At 41.1% G+C, this 18618-nt stretch overlaps 5 protein-coding genes across 6 annotated transcripts; 3 read left to right on the top strand and 2 right to left on the bottom strand.

The window, feature by feature from the left end:
• Positions 1-426: 426 nt before the first annotated feature.
• Positions 427-2129, top strand: LOC122394966. The gene is made up of 2 exons (XM_043392186.1): positions 427-704; positions 788-2129. Exons 1-2 carry the CDS (start codon positions 514-516, stop codon positions 1920-1922), a joined length of 1326 nt encoding a protein of 441 aa, XP_043248121.1. The 5' UTR covers positions 427-513; the 3' UTR covers positions 1923-2129.
• Positions 2130-3695: 1566 nt separating this feature from the next.
• LOC122394968 (alpha-tocopherol transfer protein-like) lies at positions 3696-7992 on the top strand. Its single transcript, XM_043392189.1, has 7 exons — positions 3696-3986; positions 5982-6242; positions 6456-6615; positions 6684-6745; positions 6970-7163; positions 7446-7659; positions 7780-7992. Exons 2-7 carry the CDS (start codon positions 6068-6070, stop codon positions 7983-7985), a joined length of 1011 nt encoding a protein of 336 aa, XP_043248124.1. The 5' UTR covers positions 3696-3986; positions 5982-6067; the 3' UTR covers positions 7986-7992.
• Positions 7993-8457: 465 nt separating this feature from the next.
• LOC122394965 (putative serine protease K12H4.7) lies at positions 8458-10713 on the bottom strand. Its single transcript, XM_043392185.1, has 10 exons — positions 10446-10713; positions 10192-10373; positions 9895-10078; positions 9779-9827; positions 9576-9711; positions 9431-9497; positions 9139-9349; positions 8946-9078; positions 8698-8867; positions 8458-8626 (listed from the first exon to the last, which is right to left on the bottom strand). The coding sequence occupies exons 1-10, from the start codon at positions 10638-10640 to the stop codon at positions 8517-8519; spliced, it is 1437 nt and encodes a 478-aa protein (XP_043248120.1). The 5' UTR covers positions 10641-10713; the 3' UTR covers positions 8458-8516.
• A 388-nt stretch (positions 10714-11101) lies between these two features.
• LOC122395066 (U2 small nuclear ribonucleoprotein auxiliary factor 35 kDa subunit-related protein 1) lies at positions 11102-14746 on the bottom strand. 2 transcript variants are annotated; one of them, XM_043392372.1, is made up of 4 exons: positions 14659-14746; positions 13229-13628; positions 12612-12913; positions 11102-12533 (listed from the first exon to the last, which is right to left on the bottom strand). In XM_043392372.1, the coding sequence occupies exons 2-4, from the start codon at positions 13478-13480 to the stop codon at positions 11195-11197; spliced, it is 1893 nt and encodes a 630-aa protein (XP_043248307.1). In that variant the 5' UTR covers positions 13481-13628; positions 14659-14746; the 3' UTR covers positions 11102-11194. The 2 variants fall into 2 exon arrangements, with proteins under 2 accessions (XP_043248307.1, XP_043248308.1); XM_043392373.1 differs by lacking the exon at positions 14659-14746 and adding an exon at positions 13755-14047.
• LOC122395068 (dnaJ homolog subfamily C member 22) lies at positions 14707-17144 on the top strand. The gene is made up of 5 exons (XM_043392374.1): positions 14707-15347; positions 15525-15672; positions 16155-16519; positions 16589-16696; positions 16770-17144. Exons 1-5 carry the CDS (start codon positions 15015-15017, stop codon positions 16974-16976), a joined length of 1161 nt encoding a protein of 386 aa, XP_043248309.1. The 5' UTR covers positions 14707-15014; the 3' UTR covers positions 16977-17144.
• Positions 17145-18618: the final 1474 nt, after the last annotated feature.

Below are 18618 nucleotides of genomic sequence, written 5' to 3'. Positions count from 1 at the left end.
GTTTCATTTATCCTTATAATTTTGTAAAACTAAATAACCGAATTAACATTTGAATTAAAATGTACAATTGGAAAAGTTTAAGGCTTTCACTTGAACGTTATAACTATAATTCCATACCATCTTATATAATTAAACTTTTTTTACGTTTTCTCATATTTTTGCTAACATTATATTTGCTGTAACTATTATGTTAGTTTATTTAAACAATAAAATATTAAATTAATATATAATCTACGTACAATCGATTTACCCACTTTTTTTAGGGGCATTGTATTTTAAATGCTAACGGTGGTTTGAACGATTGTTATCAGCTAAGGTTGAACGTTGTCGTTTAATAATATTTAAATGTTAAAAACTTGAAAGTATTATTGACTTTAACATATAATTCAAAATATTATGCAAATATTCCATAGTTTAAGATAAAAACAAACGAAAATTGAAAAATTCATAGAATTTTTGAGGTTATGTTTTGCTCGTCAACTGTAAACGATATTCTGAATTATATTTGATGTTATGGAAGAACATTTTGCAACATTGAAATTATTGGATTCAGACACTGATTGTAAATTGACCAAAGCTGTTAGCTATTCCGAATTGCCGTCTTCTCGTAGAGTTCACGTGGAAAAATCTTATTTTAAAAATCCATCTGACTTGATCAGACAATACAGTTGTGAACAAATTTTTTACAAAAATGCAAACACCAGGTAAATATCTAATGCGTGTGTGGAAGTATGAAATTACGAAAATAACTTTGTCTCTGATAATTTAAATTTTACTGTAATTTCAGGCAATTGAAGATATCAGAGGTGGTGCATACTGTGGATAAGGAATATAGAAAAGAATGGCAGGCAACGATTCCATATTCTGATACTTTAAACGCCCCCAACTGGCCGTTATATAAGCCCAATAACGTAATACAATCGTCAAACCTTAAGCCAAATGAGAGGTCAAACGAAATAGAATATATGGAAATTGATAATGTGAATCCTGCGAAGGAACCTACATCGACCAACACAAATCCAATTGATAAACAGGAGCCTGTACCCTGTCCTGAATCCAGGTCAGAACAATGCGACACTGTAAAAGATAAGACTAAAACTTCATATTCGGAAGTAAAAAAGAACCTTAGATCGTTAGTGCCAAAAAAAGAAGTTCCATTAAAAAAAAAAATAAACATGTGCTACTGTAACTTAGCATGTTTATGTATAACTCCAATTATCGTGGGAATAATTGCATTGTTTTTGAACCCTGTTACAAACACATTTTGCAACCGTGCTACACTGTTCTCAAATGCTACCACTGAAATGCAACAAAAGATATATGGACAAACGAACGCAATTTCCGATATTACCTACGCTTTAAATCAGGATATTTATCATTTAAAGGTCGTTTGTCTCATTGGTGGGACGGGTGTCGGAAAATCTTATACCGTCGAAATTATAAAAAAAAATTTCCCGCATAAAAAAAGAATTTTGACGTACGATTTAAAATTGGAAGACAAGAACAAGTTAACCGCATTCGATTCTTACGAATTACTGATCATAGAGAATTTGAAACTGAAAAATTTAGATATTTTTGCTACTCTATTGGATATATTAGTTAAAAACAAAGAAAATTGCGTTACAGTATTTGCCATTTTTAACGTGGAAGGTGTCGATGATTATTTAGAACGGGAAGTGGATTTAGTGAAAAGCAAAGATATTATTACCAAGGCATTTATCAGAGAACAAATCGATTTATTTGTCGTTCCGTATATACCTTTAAGCGAACAGGCACTGGAGATGTGCATAATGGATGTGGCGCGACAAAGTGATTTGCAACTATCGCAAGATCAAATTAACGAGATTAAACATAGTTTATCACTTTCGGGCAGCGGTTGCAAAGGAGCTTACGCGAAGACACAGATTATTGGTAGAGAATGAATTTGAGAATAATCGTTCAGTTTTAAGAAACATATTCCTTTTTGTCCCTTTATCCTTTATTCCTTTATAAGAAGGAATAAGACTTTTGTTATTTAGTTTAAAACTATTTTCGACAACAATATTCGAATGTTACAATGTTAGTTCCACGTTACAATCGAGCTTTCATATTCTCGTCAATCGCATTTACGTATTTTAATACTAGATAAAGTTCCTCGTCCAAAGCGTTATCACGTTTGTATCGTTTATAATTTATATTTAAAATTGCTCAACAATATAACATTTCAAAGTCTGAGATTAGAGGATATTATTATTATTTTTGTATAGCGTACAAGTATAATGGAGTATGCCTGTGATTTTTAAAATTAAGGTACTTCCCATGTGTAATAAAGAAAAATTAAATGTACTTTTATTGTTGTTTCTGTTTACTTCGTGAGATAAACCATTTAGTGCGAACGTTGCATCAATTTCGTTCGAGTAACCGCATTTACTGACGAAGGCCTTTCACGCACGTAATTTCTCCATCCCTAGTCGAAACATTCTCGCGTTTATAGTAGCATTTCACTTTCCGATTGTACCTGCTCGAGCTATTGCGTGTCAAAGCTTCGTAAGAAAACGGTACTAAAACAAGTATTACGTGAGCTTATGCTAGTACGATCATTGCCATTATGCAAAACCGTAAAAACCCACCCCATTAGATACAGCGTCTTATATTTGTACTTGCTTCGTCCTTATATTGCAAATATTTATTTTTACTTATGGGTAAATGTCAGGAGAAGAATAAGCTCCGTTCTACTATGTTGTGTTACGTTTGTTTCGACACTAGTACCGAATAAAGATAACGTTCCCTGTCCTCGTTTGTAACACTAAATGTTTATAAGGTACCGTCGAACTTACCGCAGAAATGAATCTAGCAGAAAAGAAATTTCCCATATAATTGGTTGTTACGTGGATCAGTGACGTAATGTAGAAACAGTTTATGTGCAGCGCGTTAGTCATTAGAAATTTATGCAGGTTTATGTACCGTACCCATAGGATTTTATTTTCGAACTATACTCTCAACTGATAGCAAACACATTATCAGTGTCAATGTCATTATGCAAATAGTTTCCCAATTAGTGTGCAACGAAAACATTTCCTAGCTGTAAAATTTTTATGAATTCTTAATATTCTCAAGTGGCCTGGTAGAGAAAATTTTCAATTAAAATCGTAGATAGAACTTACTATCCAGAAAGAGATTATAAGATTACGTTCGGTTGTAAAGCTTTCCTTGAAAAAATAATTAATAACGCATTGCACGGTTCGTTTCATTCTTATATCTAATTTATCGCAATTTCTCGAAAGTTTCTTTTCATATACGTAAGTGTCTGACTTTGCCGAAGCAAATGAGTAATGGATCAGAGCGTCCGTTTTCCGGTATAAAAGGTGCAACGAATTTTCTCGATAGAATGTTATTATAAGACAGTAAAAAAAGTACCATTTCGGTGACTATTTCATCGATGTGTGCACTCGCGTAAATGTCAGCTTTTAAGAATATTAATAATGTACACATGTTATATTTCGCATGTTTTACATATTCGCGCGCATCGCGCACGCGCGAACAATTTCGATTTTTACGCTCGAACGAAGAATATGATTTTCGGAAAGTTTCGTGAGAAAACCTGTCAGGCCCAAAGATGGCAGGAAAAAGTTGTTACGACATTAACCACTGTCTCGCTTCGTTTAGGCGAACGATGATACCTGTCTACGTATCTATAAAAGACGGGGAATTAGGTAAACCGAGGCATTTTAGTGTTTTGCTTTGACGCATAATCACGAGACATTTGACACGCGACGTTAGAAACTTTTGGCATCCCGTGACCGAGACAATTGAACGTAATTGACAAAAGGTTTCGGTATCGCGTGAGTTGTCCCTTGAAGGGTCCCCGGATTCCACTAGAACACACAACAGCAAGAACACCGGAGGTGGAGCCAGAAGAAAGGTGCGACTGGAAATTATAAAAGAGCGATCGACAGTCAAGAGGAGACAGTCTCCTCCAAGTGTTCAACTGCGCGACTGCGATTCGGGTATGTTAATTTTTGTAGTTTTATCGCTAGGAATAAACTTGTTTCGAGTTTTTCGACGATACTAAAATCTTAAAGTTTCTAAAACGTTACCCAGGACGATCGATTTATCTTTTACGATCGTGCAAGTTTTTCAAATTTTATACTTTGTTTACTTTTATTTTGCTCTTGAGAATAATTCTAGCAACAATGCATCGAGCCATCTGCGTTTCAACGTCGTTTCTCCCAACATTTGACGTTTCGAATATTTTTTTTTATCATTTTTTAATCATCGAAACAGTGCTCCATGTTATTAAATGTTCCGTCAGGAAAACGTAGTTCACCTTTAAGACCGTAGCAAATTCTAATTGCGTTACTCCGATCACGATCTGTGACGAAATTCAATAGAACCGACGCGTCGGGAATTTTAAGTACAAATAACGTGTAGCGACCTTGTCTTCGAAGGTCGACGATTTCAGGTGTCAAGGATACAGAACAATGTCTCTGTCTGAACCGATGTGGTTATCCTTGAAAACACTGAATTACGTTTGTTCCGTAAAAAAAACATGTGTGCCCGGACATGTCCCTAATCAAGTTAGCAATGTTGTAATACACCGTGTAAGCAGAAACGATAGTCGATAGTTGCTGCGATGGAAATAGAAATAGTAAGTTCCACCGAACTGTTTATCCGACTCGTAATATTGCCTAAAGCAATAAACACGTAAAAAAGTGTATAAACAAGTCGGTTACGTAAATCGGAACAGTTTCGTGTTTTAATTCGTATTAATATTGTCCACGGAATCAGTATCTCTCCTCAAAGGGAAATCTCGATGAAAATGCGGTGACCTAATGACGCATAGTTTCCAATGAAAAAAAAACCATGGTTGGCTACGGGGTGAACGGCAATTGGTATCAAAGAAAGAATTCCAAGAGTAATAACGCGATAAGTAGCACTTTCTACGCGGAAGATAGTTGCAGCGGTTTACTTCCCCGGTTGCACGGTAACCCGATTAGTATATGCTGCGTTCATTGACGTTGTGCGTGCGAAATGTTTAATTCGCAAAAATCGGTAACGTTGCCATGAAATTTATAGCGATAGAGGAAGAGTCACGATCCACGACAGTAACATTGTTTACCACTTTTGGTATATCAAAGGCGCAGCCATGACGTGTCATCAAATAATATTACATATGCAAAACGTCTAGTGCAACATTTATGCAGTACAGAATCGTTGAATAATCATCGATCGACCTCGCGATACAAGGTTTCATTTATCTCGTCTCGATGCGAGCTCCAGTTATTTTGCACCGAGTCTCCTTCATCCTTACATTTTTGATCCTTGAGAACAGGAGCATGGAATTTTTTAGCAAGAAGTTACTTATTAGGAAAATGACCGCAATCTGTCCAGCGCGATCTTTAAATAATCAGTAGACCGGCTTCTTTAATAGGTATTTCGCAATCTGGCTGGTTTGTAAAATAGGAAGACTTACCAGAAACGTTATTTAATAGGAAGGTGGAATATTTTATCGAACCGTGTTAGTCGGCCGTACAAAATCGGGGAACAAAGATGGGCGCACAGCTCACAACTCAGCCGATTGCATAACCGGAGAAAGTTGTTGCGAAACGAGTCACTCACTTACGGCATATGTTGGTATCGCGGAACACGTAATGTTTCTCGGCGTTCGTACATTATATCATAAAGCTACTAAATTGTTATGTCACCAAATCACCGATGGGTTCAATAGTACCTGCGAGAATTACGAAACCGTTGCGATCCACGATTCGGCAGGAGAAAGAAAGTTTACAGTTTATCTGTTCTGATCGTGGTATACGCTTTCATTCATGGCTTGACTTTGAACGATGCCGGGAACCATGTCAGTGGCTCGTTTGAAGCCGCAGTTTGAGGGCAGCTGCGTACCGAGAAGACAAGGAAACGCGTTTGACCCCGTTTCGGCGAAAGCGACGGGGAAAAAGCATTGTTTCAGAAGCGTTAATAATAAACGTCGAATACTCTTTTAGAACGATTCGATCGGTCGATAATTTGGATCGCGAAAAAATTGAAGTTGCCTGCCGCTTGTATCCGGGACAGGAGTAAATTAACTAGAATGGGAGCGATCGAGTGGGTAACCGAGGAAGACAACTACGAATGTCCCCTTTCGAAGGAAACGCAGATTCTGGCCAAGGAGGAGCTCAGGGAAGATAAAAATACGCGGGACCAGGCCGTCGAACAGATCCGTAATTGGATTAAATTGAACCCACGTATACAAAACTGTCGCCTTGGTGAGAGAATTACGTATAGTTTCTTTTAGATACGACGCAAAGTATCCTCCGTTACGCGCTCTGTTAACCCTCAACCGGTATCCCGATCTACCAAAATATAATTTAAATAAACGATAGCCGCTGTCGAGATCGTCCGCGATACCGGTTAAGGGTTCGATAGGCGCGCTCGAAGCGTCGTTGGTGCTTTAAATTTCTGTGTTTCTCGTTCGTCAGACGCCCAATTTTTACTGAGATTCTTGAGATGTAAAAAGTTCAACGTACCGATGGCGGAGGAAGCCATCGAGAGGTACTTGCTTCTCCGGCAAGTTTATCATCCGGCTTTCAATCACTTAGACGCCACGGAGCAAACGATGGAAGAGCTGTTGTCCCTGGGGTAAGACTGGCGAAACGAAATAGACGCGTCCTTATCGTCGATAACCTGTTTACGTTGTATTGCTTCAGATATCTGTTCGCCGTACCCGGACGTGACTCGAAAGGTCGCCGTGTTGTAATCGCCAGACCAGGTAAACGTTAATTTCCTCTCGAACCCAAATAATACCTTACGGCTTGTCGGACAAATTTTAGAGGGTTTCCGCTTCTCCGTTTCAGCCTCGAATATTTACACGCGACGCTCTCGATTTCAGTCACGGATCAACGACTCTTTCATATCTTTTGCAACTAGTTGATCGATGTTTATTCGTTAGGAAATCTGTTATCCTCGCGTTTCAAGCGTGGAACGTGCTTTCAGGTGTTTTCGATCCCCACAAGTACTCGAACGCCGACATGTGTAGAATCCACGCGATAACTTACGAGACTCTGATGGAGGACGAGGAGAGCCAAGTACGGGGTTTCGTGCATTTTGCGGACGGGGCCGGCGTCAGTTTGCCGCACCTGATGCTCTTCACTCCGAAGGAGGCTGTCCGCATCGTAAAAAACGGCGAGGTACGAGCACTTCCCTTTTTACCACTTCCGGCAACTCGAACGGGAACGACTTTACGGCTACAAGGCGCTTTCGATTCAAGGACAATGATGCAACGGCGTTTCGTAACGCTTCCGAAACGACCAGACGCCGTAACCGGTTTTCGTAGACCCAGCCTCTCGGTTTCTCATTCTGAAATCGTTACGTTCAAATGCTTAAACATTCCGATAACCGCTCTGAAAACGTTCAAGACGTTGCACAGGATTCGATGTTGTTAGCGAACCCTTAAAAATGAATTCTTTTAGAGGACTATACCGATGCGACACAAGGAAGTTCACGCGATCAATACGCACCCATCCGTGAAATTTGCTCTCGACTTTGGCATGTCGTTGATCTCCGAGAAGATAAAGAAGCGAGTCAAGATCTATACCAGCCTCGAGGACGCTGTGAATCAGAAAATGGACACGAACCTGCTGCCCAAGGAATACGGCGGAACGATGCCTATGAAAGAAATGATCGGTAAATATCCAGCTACAGATATAGATACTATTCCGATAACGTTATCGCGAAGGGGGAACGCGATTTTAAAGTGAATGAAACGTAGTTGTACGTATAGCGCGAAACGAATTGTTTGCTTAGCACTTTGGAGGCAGGAGTTGATGGACATGAGACCGGTATTGCTGAGTCACGACAAGATGAGAGTGTCTTTGGAGTTGTACTCGGAGAAGGCTCGAGAAGGGGCAGTGTCGGCGTTGAAACAAGGTTTTGGTTGCTCGGACATTGGCTCTAGCGATTCCACCATGTACGGTATCAGTGGTTCCTTCAGAAAGCTCGAAGTGGATTGATCAACAGAGATCGATCACCGAGAATATATTACCATGACAGCCGTTAACTGTATTTACCTTGTCGACGAGATAAACTCGATATCATTCTTCTTGTAGCAAGTTACGTTTGGTAATCGGTATAGAGAAATCGGTACGGTATTATTCGCGAAGAGGAAAACAACGCTGAAACTTTGATCTCGGTCGATGGAATTGCTTCCCAAGCACGACCAATTATTAATATTTACTTACGACTTTAACCGAGCGGCTATTAGAACTAGCGAAATGCACATTTGTATATTATAATTTTACTCTCGAACGTAGCGAGCCTACAAATAAGCACGAATCGCCCAAATTCGGAGGGATTTCAATTAGATTTACGAGTACATTTTAAAAATTAGAATTACGGTTTAGCCCTTTGTGGATGGACATTATTACATAATTAAGACATAAGTTGCACAGAATTTTATCAAGACTATCGATGAAAATAAATAAATATTTTTCTACATCTATCTCGCTTTTCTCTTTTTCTTCGAAGTAAATCGAGTTCCAAGTTTAAGGTTTGATCCAGGAGCCGATGATCTTGCGCACCCTGGCCCTGGCACGCACGAGATCTTCGACGTCCGTGTCTTTGTCGCTATATAGATCGCTACAATGCGACGATCCTAGAACCAAAACGTCGATCATAGAAATTAAATGTCGATGTCGAATACCTGGCGTAATCTTGACCCGTTACCATTGATAAGTATGGCGGGCGAGAATTTGTTCACGTCGCGAAGAACCGAAAGGGCGTGCCACGGATCGACGTCTCCGTTGGTGAAAATTACATTCCGTAAAGCTGGTTGCAAGCCTCCGTACATTATGTTTGTCCTTTTCACCCTCGTGTTTAAGAAATCGCTATCGTAACTGCAACGGGACAATTTATAGCATAACGAGTCAGAGAACGAACGTAATTTCTTCCAGACCAAGGTCTACGATACATACTAATCGCCGTATAAGTCGGTACAAATGCTCGTGAAATAACTCAGTGGGAACAGAGATCCGAAAATAGATTTCTTCGAGTTGGAGGTTTGATAGTAACCGTATTCGGTGCACGTCTGATAGTACCACAGTCTCACTGAAATTATCGAAATGATTGGAAATGATAATAAAACTGTTTCGGCCGATTACGACGTACTGATATCGGTTTGCGACTCCCAAGTTCCGTTTGCGTAAACTTTAACAAATTGTTGGTAATTGTTCGGCAAACATCTGTCTTTGTCCGATACTAGATACGCCAATCTCTGGAGAGGAGTACCCAAGTCTGGCGCAGTCATTTTGTTGCAGCAAGCAGCAATTTTCGTTTGTCCGTTCTGCACATTGTCGTACTGAACGATACCAGCGAACGTCTGTCGAAAATAAAGAGTTACTCTGAGCAGAACGTGCGTAATGATAGCACGATACGCGTTTTACTTTGTAGGAAAGCGTACCTCCGCCAAAGAGTTCATGAAGTGTGCAAGGTCGCTGCCAGAGTTCACGTTTGGTACGGCGCATAAACTGAAATTTATCGGGTTAATAGCGCGAGCATGGTGCACGATCGCGATACGACGAAATAAAGAAACGAGCGTTAATTACTTGAAGTAAGATTTTAATTTCTGCGGGCCATCTTTGGCCGCCAACAACTCCTCGACCTGGGCGAACGCAGTTTTAATGTCGTCCGCGCATTTTTGACTATGTCTGCGAAGCGAGTTGGCCACAACTTCGTAATATTCTACAAAGAGAACCGGTTTTTTACACGTGCCATGAAAGTTTAAATTGTAAAAGGTTGTCGCGCTCACCACGAAAGTCGGCCTTTGCGACAACTGGAGCGCTACTAGCCAACGCACCCTGTGGAATTAGTTGAGGAAATATTTATCCACCGTGAAAGAAGAAAAGAAAAATTAAAGGGAAATACCTTAACGAGATGAGGGTACTTCAGTCTAGCCCAAGCTGCCATACTTCCGGCGTAAGACCCTCCAAAGACGTAGACTTTACTGTTCTGGAGTCTTTTCTCTTTCTTTTTAGTTTCGATAAAGTATGCTAAATCGGCCAACGCTTGGTCCACGCTCAAGTATTGTAAGTTTCCTGAAGAAACGTCTCTAAAAAAAAGATCCAAGGATACGAGATACGAAGAATAACGCGGAAGTCGATAAAATGTTTTAGCGCGAAGGTGAGCAAGATCGTTCGTCGGGGTCAGAAATGAATTTCTTACGAGGTCGGTTTACTTTTTCCGTAGTAACGATGCTCGGTATAATACATCGTTGCGTTGTAAGTGCGTGCGATTTCGTACATCAGACCAGTCTTTAAAAAGCCCGTTGATATTTCCCATTCCCCTCCGATCATGATCAGAATCGGTCCGCGGTTTTTAAAAAGGCTGTCGTTTTCATAGTATCGCTGTCAGAATAAAATGAAAAGACACATAAATTTCGTCCTCGTCTTACGAAAATACCTTCACTTTACGCATACCATTGACCAAGTACGATTGTCGCGCGGATTGAAGTGATCGAGAGGCTGTGTGATCCAACCTTCTTTTATGATCGAGGAATCGAACATCGGAGACTCCGGTTCTTCCAGACCGCGAAAGTGAAATCCATGGAAGCCAACGCAATCCCCAAGATGGAAGGCAAGGCACAACGTCAATAAAGTACTTAAAAGGATCATCTCGAATCCTCGAAGCAATCGGAAGCGTCGATCAATTTGTAGATTCAACTAGCATCTATCGCGATTTATGAAATACTGGTTCATGAAACTTTCTGTACGATTGTTTAAAACATCTGGACGCGATATCGAACGTGTCTCTACTAACGTTCGATCGGAATAAAAAAATTTATCTGATATCGTGACGCAATTAAAAAAAATTGGTCATTTAATCACAATCGAAGGTATACGATAGATCCATCAAACGAGTCAAATTGTAGATATGGATGGACGTGTGAAAGATAATAGGTATCGCTCAATCGTGTGTTTAATTGACCTAATCGCGATACTCGTTCGTATGAAAGAACAATGCGATTAAAAAAAAAAAACGATTGTAATGGTCGTACAATGTATGTTTGGAAAACATACTAATCGTAAGTACAAAAATGATTTTATTGTTAAATGCACTTCGGTATGAAAGCGTACTTTCTTATATAATTACACTAATTACATCGGTTTCTTGTGCGCGACAAGTTTTTAAGCACAACTACAAATTGTTCAAACAAACGTCCACTTTATTATTTCTCTTTGATTTTATGTTCGTTTTCGGAATCCGTAGTGGCCCATTCGTAGTCCGAGTGTTCCGCAGAATTTTTCTTTGATCTCCTCGATCTTTCCGTCTTCTTATCTTCGGTTGCGCTCGAGGAATCCGTATCGGAGGACTCCGTACCGTTTGAACTAATTTGTTCAGAATTCTCTTTGTCCCACTTGGACTTCAAACGCGGTGGATCTTTCGTGTCGTCAGTTTCTTCGGTGTCGAAAGTGTCGGAGTTCTTCTTGCGTTTTTTCCTCGAAGAATCTTCGGAAAGATCACGACGATTTCTCGATTTCTGCTTAATTTTCTCACGACCGTCCTTCTCTCTCCCCGAATACTTGTTCGAGAGCTTATGACTTTTCGAACGGTAACTTTTGTCGTCGGTTTTCGAGTATCTTCTAGAAGAATGCCTCGACGATTTCGATTCGTCGTAGTCGTCCTCCGTCTCTCTTCTTCTTTGATATTTCTTGGAGTACTTTCTCGAGTACTCGCGACCGTTCGAAACGTCGTCGTCTTTGTTTTCGTCTTCGAAGTGCTTCCTGGAACTCGATCGTCGACGTTTGACCGGCGTGTCTACGTTTTCGGTGAGCTTTCCCTTGGCAGATTGATCGTGTGCTTTGTCGCGCGTGGATTTCTGTCGATACTCTATGTTTTCGTCGGAACGACGATGCCGTTTTTCGGTGTTCCTCGTACGCTGAGGCTCGGGCTCAGGAGACTCGGACCATCTCCAGTTTTTCCCATCCTCCGTATCGCTGCCTTCCTCCCATTTCGATTTGCTCCTGTGCTCGCTTCTTCTGCTGCTGGTAACTTCCTGAGATGACGAAGCCGACTGTTTCGCCCACCTAGGCGGACTCTTGATATCGTACTCGTCGTGCGGATTCTTAAATGTATGCAAAAAATTGCACGCTCTCCCTTTCGGGCATTTTGACATTCCACAAACGGCGCTTCTCCATGACTTCAAGTTGGCAAACTCGCAGTTCAGTTGCCGGCCAGCGTACCAGCGACCTTTCAACTTTCTCATAGCCCTTGCTGCCTCCCTTTCGGTATAGTACTCGACGTACAGATTGCCCCGCAAATGAACCTCGGTGTTGCAACAGTACTTGAGAGTCTTTATTCTTCCGAACGATTCGAGTTCCGGAACGACGTCCTTGTAGAATTCGCGAAAATGTTGCCGCGTTTCTGAACTCTCGAATTCTAGAGCCACGTCCGTGTCGTACTCCGCGGAATTCTTTTCCAGGGAAAAGTGCGTGTAAAAACCAGGAACTAGTATCACCTTGCTCAAACATACTCTTCGGTGGTTCCTCGAACAGGTATCGCCGTATCTGGAAAAGAATAATTTTAAAAATTCTGCATTCCTCCTGCCTTTAATGAACAAAGTGCGCTGAGAATGTTTTATTCACCTGCAAGCACCCGTCTTCGTGAAAAAGGGGCAAAGCTCTTTTCCAGGTTGACTGTTGATGACTTCGCGCAGAGCTTCCGGAGTCTTGATCCCATTATCGATGTAATCATCAATCTCCTTCAGTAACTGTTCCCGCTTTCTAATGTCCTCCTCTCTCTTACGTTTCTCCTCCTCCTGTTTCTTGCGAATCGCTTCCTGTTTCGCCTCGAACTCCTGTCGAATTTTCATCTCCTGCTCCAACTGCTGCTGTCGGGCTTTCTGCTTTCGTTCTTGCAATATTTGCCATTCCTTCTGCGCTTTTACCTAAACCGATCACAGAAAATACAATTATTCCAAGTTTCACCGCGACAGCGATAAATTTGTTCGTCCGGCTTACAGATAAAGTATAATAATTAGCAGGTTTCGGTAACCACATGTCTGTGTTATTTTCATGGTTACAACAAAGCTCTGACGTTATAACGACGTTATAACCAATCGAACGTACACTATCGATTGTGAAAATAAAAAATTTGAATAATCAGCGAGATACGCGATATACAGGCTGCCACAAAATGCCGGTACGGATCAGATTTTCAAATTGAACTAGCAAACTTTCATATTGTATAAACGTATATTTACCTCCTCCTCCAACCAAAGTTTCTCTCGTTCGATGTGCTCCTCCTTTTCTTTCTGTTCTTTTTCCGTTTCCGCGACCTCGCGCTCTTTGATCCAATTCAAATAGTCCGCGCTCCTTTCAAGTGCTGCCGCCAGTCGTTCCGCATCCGCTTCCCGCTCGGCGGCCGCCTTGCGACGCAGACGTCTGCGACGTTCTTTTTTCACCGTTCGTCGCCACTCTTTATGGCTTCTCTTTGTCGGACAGCACCCTTCCATCACCACACATTTTCCACGAGAAAGAATGCCCTTGTTCCCCCTGATAACGTCGTGTATCGTCCGAGAGCCGCGAGGCGATGGCTATCGAATGTCTGACAATCGCTTTCAACGGAGAATTGCAGACGACACGTGCACGCCGCCATGTTACCTTCGAAAGAAAACTTCGATCGAGATTGTTCCCATATTTTCGTTGCAGTTACGAACAGCGTCACGTCCGAAAAAATTGACTTTTACTACACAAAACGCAGGATTTGAAGAACAAAATGTCCATTACCCAACGAAACTTCGATGAAAGAAATTCTGGTTTTAAATAATACATCGATCATGCAAATTTGTTTCGTACGTAGATGCAATTTGGCTCGAACGATGGCGAATGCAATACAAACGTAATTCGTGGGTATTATATACATATTAATGTTAAAAACGGAAGTTACTTCATTATACGAGTCCTCAAACATCATAGGGAATAAGTAATTTGTTCTAGGGACTTTTGCTTCAATGGCATACATCTACTTTCAAAGAAGAAACCTGTTTTACAACCATAGTTGTAGGTCAAGTTCAGACAAATGCATCGACCTACACTTATCGCAATAATATTGTGATTACATCAGATTTCGTAATTGTACTCTAATAGAATTCCTATATAAATAAAGATTTCGTAACGAAGTAACCAAAATCCAACCGAATCGATTAAATATATCTCTGTAACTAACATGTAAAATAATTATGTTCGTCGTAGAAGACGTACTCTGCTGATAAAAGTAATGACGAGCCTTTTAATATTATTGCATTTGTTATTCGACCCTATCTCAAGCGCACAAGACAAGGGTCAGATTAAATTGCGATGATCGTGTTACTATTTTATCTTAATCGTTGTATATGCAATGTTCACAAATAACTGGCGTTATAATACGGCAAAAAGGCGTTTTTCCTCGTACTTTGCCAAAAGTTGAATAAACCGCTAATATTAACTGTAATTTATGGCCCGAACCAGAACATACGCAAACACGAGAAAAGTATTTCTGTACTATTACTTCGAACTGGTTGTTTAAGTATAAAACATTGCAAGCAATAATTGCTATATTTCGGAGGATTCACGAGCAACGGTGTTCCGTTGCTACGGTCCTGTAAAGGTACCGTTATACTTGACAGAGCGTTGAACCACAAATGGTACGTACCGGCGTGACGGAACCAGCTTCGGTAGTTCCCCAATTGCCACTGATAAATGCACTCAGGATTATTGTGATCTTGCGGGCAAGAAAAATGCTCCAGTGAACGATCGTACGAACAAATAATCGACGCGTGTTCGGTGTCGCGCTTAGGAGAATTCAGAAAGAACGTCATAACGATTAAGGAATGCAACCTGCGATCGATGCAAACGGCAATACCAGTGGAGTCCCGTGACTTAAAAACAAAGGCTACCCAGAACTTGTCGAGTGTGCAACGTTGCCGTTTAGCTGCTATAGTCGACAAAAATCGCGGACAAAGGGCAGATCGGCTGCACGGACCGGTGTTTCGATGACCGAGGTGACAAATGTGTGATAGAACGTGTAATTTAAGTACAACGATAGAAACGAAGATGGACTCGAGAAATGGACAGATCGACGGGAAGGACAAGGGATCGACGAAGAAGAAGAAATCGATATTTTGGACTTACGTACTGTGGCTGTTCGGAGGCCTAGTTGGAGCACACCACGTGTACCTGGAACAGTACGCCCACGCATTCGTGTACTTCAGCAGTTTTGGTGGATACATGGGTCTTGGATGGCTACGTGATATCTATAGGATTCCCTCGTACGTGGCGGACGCGAACGAGGATCCTCGTTTCCTCGAAGATTTCAAACAAAAAGTCCGACAGAATCGCAAGGTATTTAAAAAGGAACGATCGACGATCGATCTCGCGAAAATGTTGTCGAACGCGCCGAACAGGCTGTACACTGATTCGAATCGTTGGTAATAACGATTAACGAGTTCGTCGTTGGACGATAAAATATAATTGCGAAACCCATGATTTAACATAATATAATTGCATTCGATATTTCAGCCGCCGTTCGCTACGGCGCGATTCGTTGCCGAAACGGCAGTCGCGTATTTGTGGGCCGAATTGTACCGCAGTGCCATTCCGGAGGACGAAGTATACGGCATTAATTTTCGATATTTGCTGATTTTCACGCCGTTCGTCGTCGCTTTAGGTAAGAAACATACATTTTCCAAGTACGAAACCATTGGGTAGGTTTTATTTTTGCCCAAGTTATCTTGTATAATTGTTAACGGCGTGCTTACGCGTGACGTGGTAATTAGCTGATAAAATTCTTCATGGTCGTTGCGTTGCAAGGCACAAAGTAAACAGGTGGTCTATTCGGAGCGTTTCCAACGCGTTACCTCGTGGCCCGATTTTCCAAATAACAGCTACTTCCGGAAAATGGTACTCGAAGAGCTCGTAGACACATTAGTTTATGCTTCCATTCGAAATCGGGGCACGAGGTGACGCATCGAGAGCATCTCTGTGCCACGCGACGCAACAATGTAGTCGCGAAACTAAACGGATGACTTTTATTTCGTAAACGTTTACACCGACCGGGTGAATCTGCGATCTATTTTTTAAGGCGTTTGGTATCGTATAATATTTTATTTCGTTCGTTTTTCTAAAATTTGAACGCTTGTGTGTGATCAGGTGTGTGGACGGTAGGGAATATCGGTAGAGAACAGGGATCCATATGGGGCGCTCTCCTCACGGCGTATTTGATTTATCCCACTCTGCCCTACATCGGAGACGACACCATGTGGGTATTTCTAATGGTCGCGTGTTCCAGCTTAAGTTTCGATACGTTCAGTAAGCAATGGAGACTGAAGCCAAGAAAGAGGAAAAGCTTCGTGCGAAGGGCATTTTATCTCAGCTTAGCCGTCACGTTGTATCTGTCTTTAATCGGCAGCTACCTGCTATTCAACGCTGTTGTAACCGACAGTGAGGGCGAAGAGATCAAACTATCCGAAGCTATTCAGCATTTCTTGACATCTCCTATATGGCTTGATCTTAAGGTTAATTTAAATCACGGAATACATCGCGTTAAAGTGTCAGATATTTGATAAAGTTTCTCTATCCTTTAGGCTAGCCTCGAGGCGATGTGGAGCCAAACGATGCATCAAGGTTTCTGGGCGACGTGGGCGCAACTGGTGGATCTGACCGATCCTCGGGGTGAAATAAATGCTTACAAAGTAAGTGTACAAGTAGCAATTACGGAGCACTCTTCTGCAAAAACGGAACTACCAACGGCGGGTTCTTTCGCAGGTTTTGGGTCTTTCTCAAACAGCTACGCAGACCGATGTAACCTCTCGCTGGAGAGCTCTCTCGAGGGACAATCATCCCGATAAGATAAAGGGCACTGAAGAGGAAAAGCGACAGGCTCAGGAGAAATTCATGGAGATTCAACAGGCGTACGAGATTCTTTCCAAAGCGAAGTATCGCAGACAACGCCGTAATAGAAAGTCCGAGTGACCCGTATCGCGTTCGAATAATTTTCCGACGGCATTTACTCGACTATAACAATCTTAAGATATATTTTTTAACCGATCAACTATACAGGGTGTTCGGCTACCCTTGGGAAAAATTTTAATGGGAGATTCTACAAGCCAAAATAAGACGAAAATCAAGAATACCGAAGAATTTTTTTTCTCGAAAGTACGTAGGATTACGGGGTTATGTCTATCCACCAAAAATGATTGCAATTGACCCCTGTAACCAAAAATATTTTTTCCAGAACGATCTGAAATTTTTTAATTTTGTCGACTTTGTCCATGTACTCGAATTTTTTTCTTGAAAGTGAGTAGGATTTCGGGGTTATGTCTATCCACCAAAAATGATTGCAATTGACCCCTGCAACCAAAAATATTTTTTCCAGAACGATCTGAAATTTTTTAATTTTGTCGACTTTGTCCACGCACTCGAATTTTTTTCTTGAAAGTGAGTAGGATTTCAGGGGTATGTCTATTGACAAAAAATGATTGCAATTGACCCCTGCAACCAAAAATATTTTTTCCAGAACGATCTGAAATTTTTTAATTTTGTCGACTTTGTCCACGTATTCGAATTTTTTTCTTGAAAGTGAGTAGGATTTTGGGGGTATGTCTATTGACAAAAAATAATTGCAATTGACCCCCGTAACCGTAAATATTTTTTCTAGAATGATTTGAAATTTTTTAATAACTTTTTAACTAAGCCTCGATCAAGAAATTGATATTCTTGATTTTCGTTTTATTGTGGCCTCTAGAATCTACCATTAAAATTTTTCCAAGGCGTGGCCGAACACCCTGCAGAGATGGGGCTCACAGACTAAACGTTCGGATCTTTTTCTACCGATCTCATTCTACCTCGTATCTTGTTTCAACAGTGTGTACTTTTGTCGCCACACACTGTCGATTCGAAATAATTGGCATTGTGCTTGCAAGCGCCGAACATAACTGTTTATACGTGTATGTAAATTTGTTTGTGTAAATATAGGAACAGCGTGCGCGTAGTACCTAAAAATTCTCGTTTGCGTAACAACAATAGCACCGTATAGTATTTCAATGTTCAACTGTGACCTACCTTAACCGAGACGATATAAAAATATCTGCGCAACAAGTGCTGCGCGAATAAGTACAAAATTTTTAATATCAAGACATTTATTTAAAAGTTCTTTCGACGATCGTTGCGTAGTTATAAAATATCGCGTTGCTCTCGCGTACTTGTGAGCGTGTTGGGTTTAAAAAAAAAAAAAATCACGTATAATGTTTGCGCCTCGTATTCGATGGATGGCGATTGAGAAACATTTTCGAACTATTTCGTCCACTCGTCGGCGGAATTCGATGAGTCATCGTAACTCTAGTCGATTCTTTGGTGTTCCTGAATTTCGACGCGTTTAACGCGCTCATGCTCGTCGGTACAGCCCATCGAGATCGTAAACCAAAAATAAGTTCGAACGTTTCCAACGTTTACACCTTCGACTTCACCGTTTCCATCGAAAACAGTTTGCAGCAACGCTTACAACGTACAACGGCACTTAAATCAACCGCGTTGGAAGGAAAAGGATGATTTATCTCTCCTTTTGATCCCTGGCTTTGCGAACGTCTACGCAACGTTAGTGAATACACGAATGTTC

Source organism: Colletes gigas, unplaced genomic scaffold (assembly GCF_013123115.1).
Source record: "Colletes gigas isolate AHSC1104 unplaced genomic scaffold, ASM1312311v1 Colletes_gigas_Sc00005, whole genome shotgun sequence".
Classification (NCBI taxonomy): domain Eukaryota; kingdom Metazoa; phylum Arthropoda; class Insecta; order Hymenoptera; family Colletidae; genus Colletes; species Colletes gigas.
The sequence above is the reverse complement of the archived record's forward strand: the minus strand, read 5'-3'. Positions and strand labels throughout refer to the sequence as shown.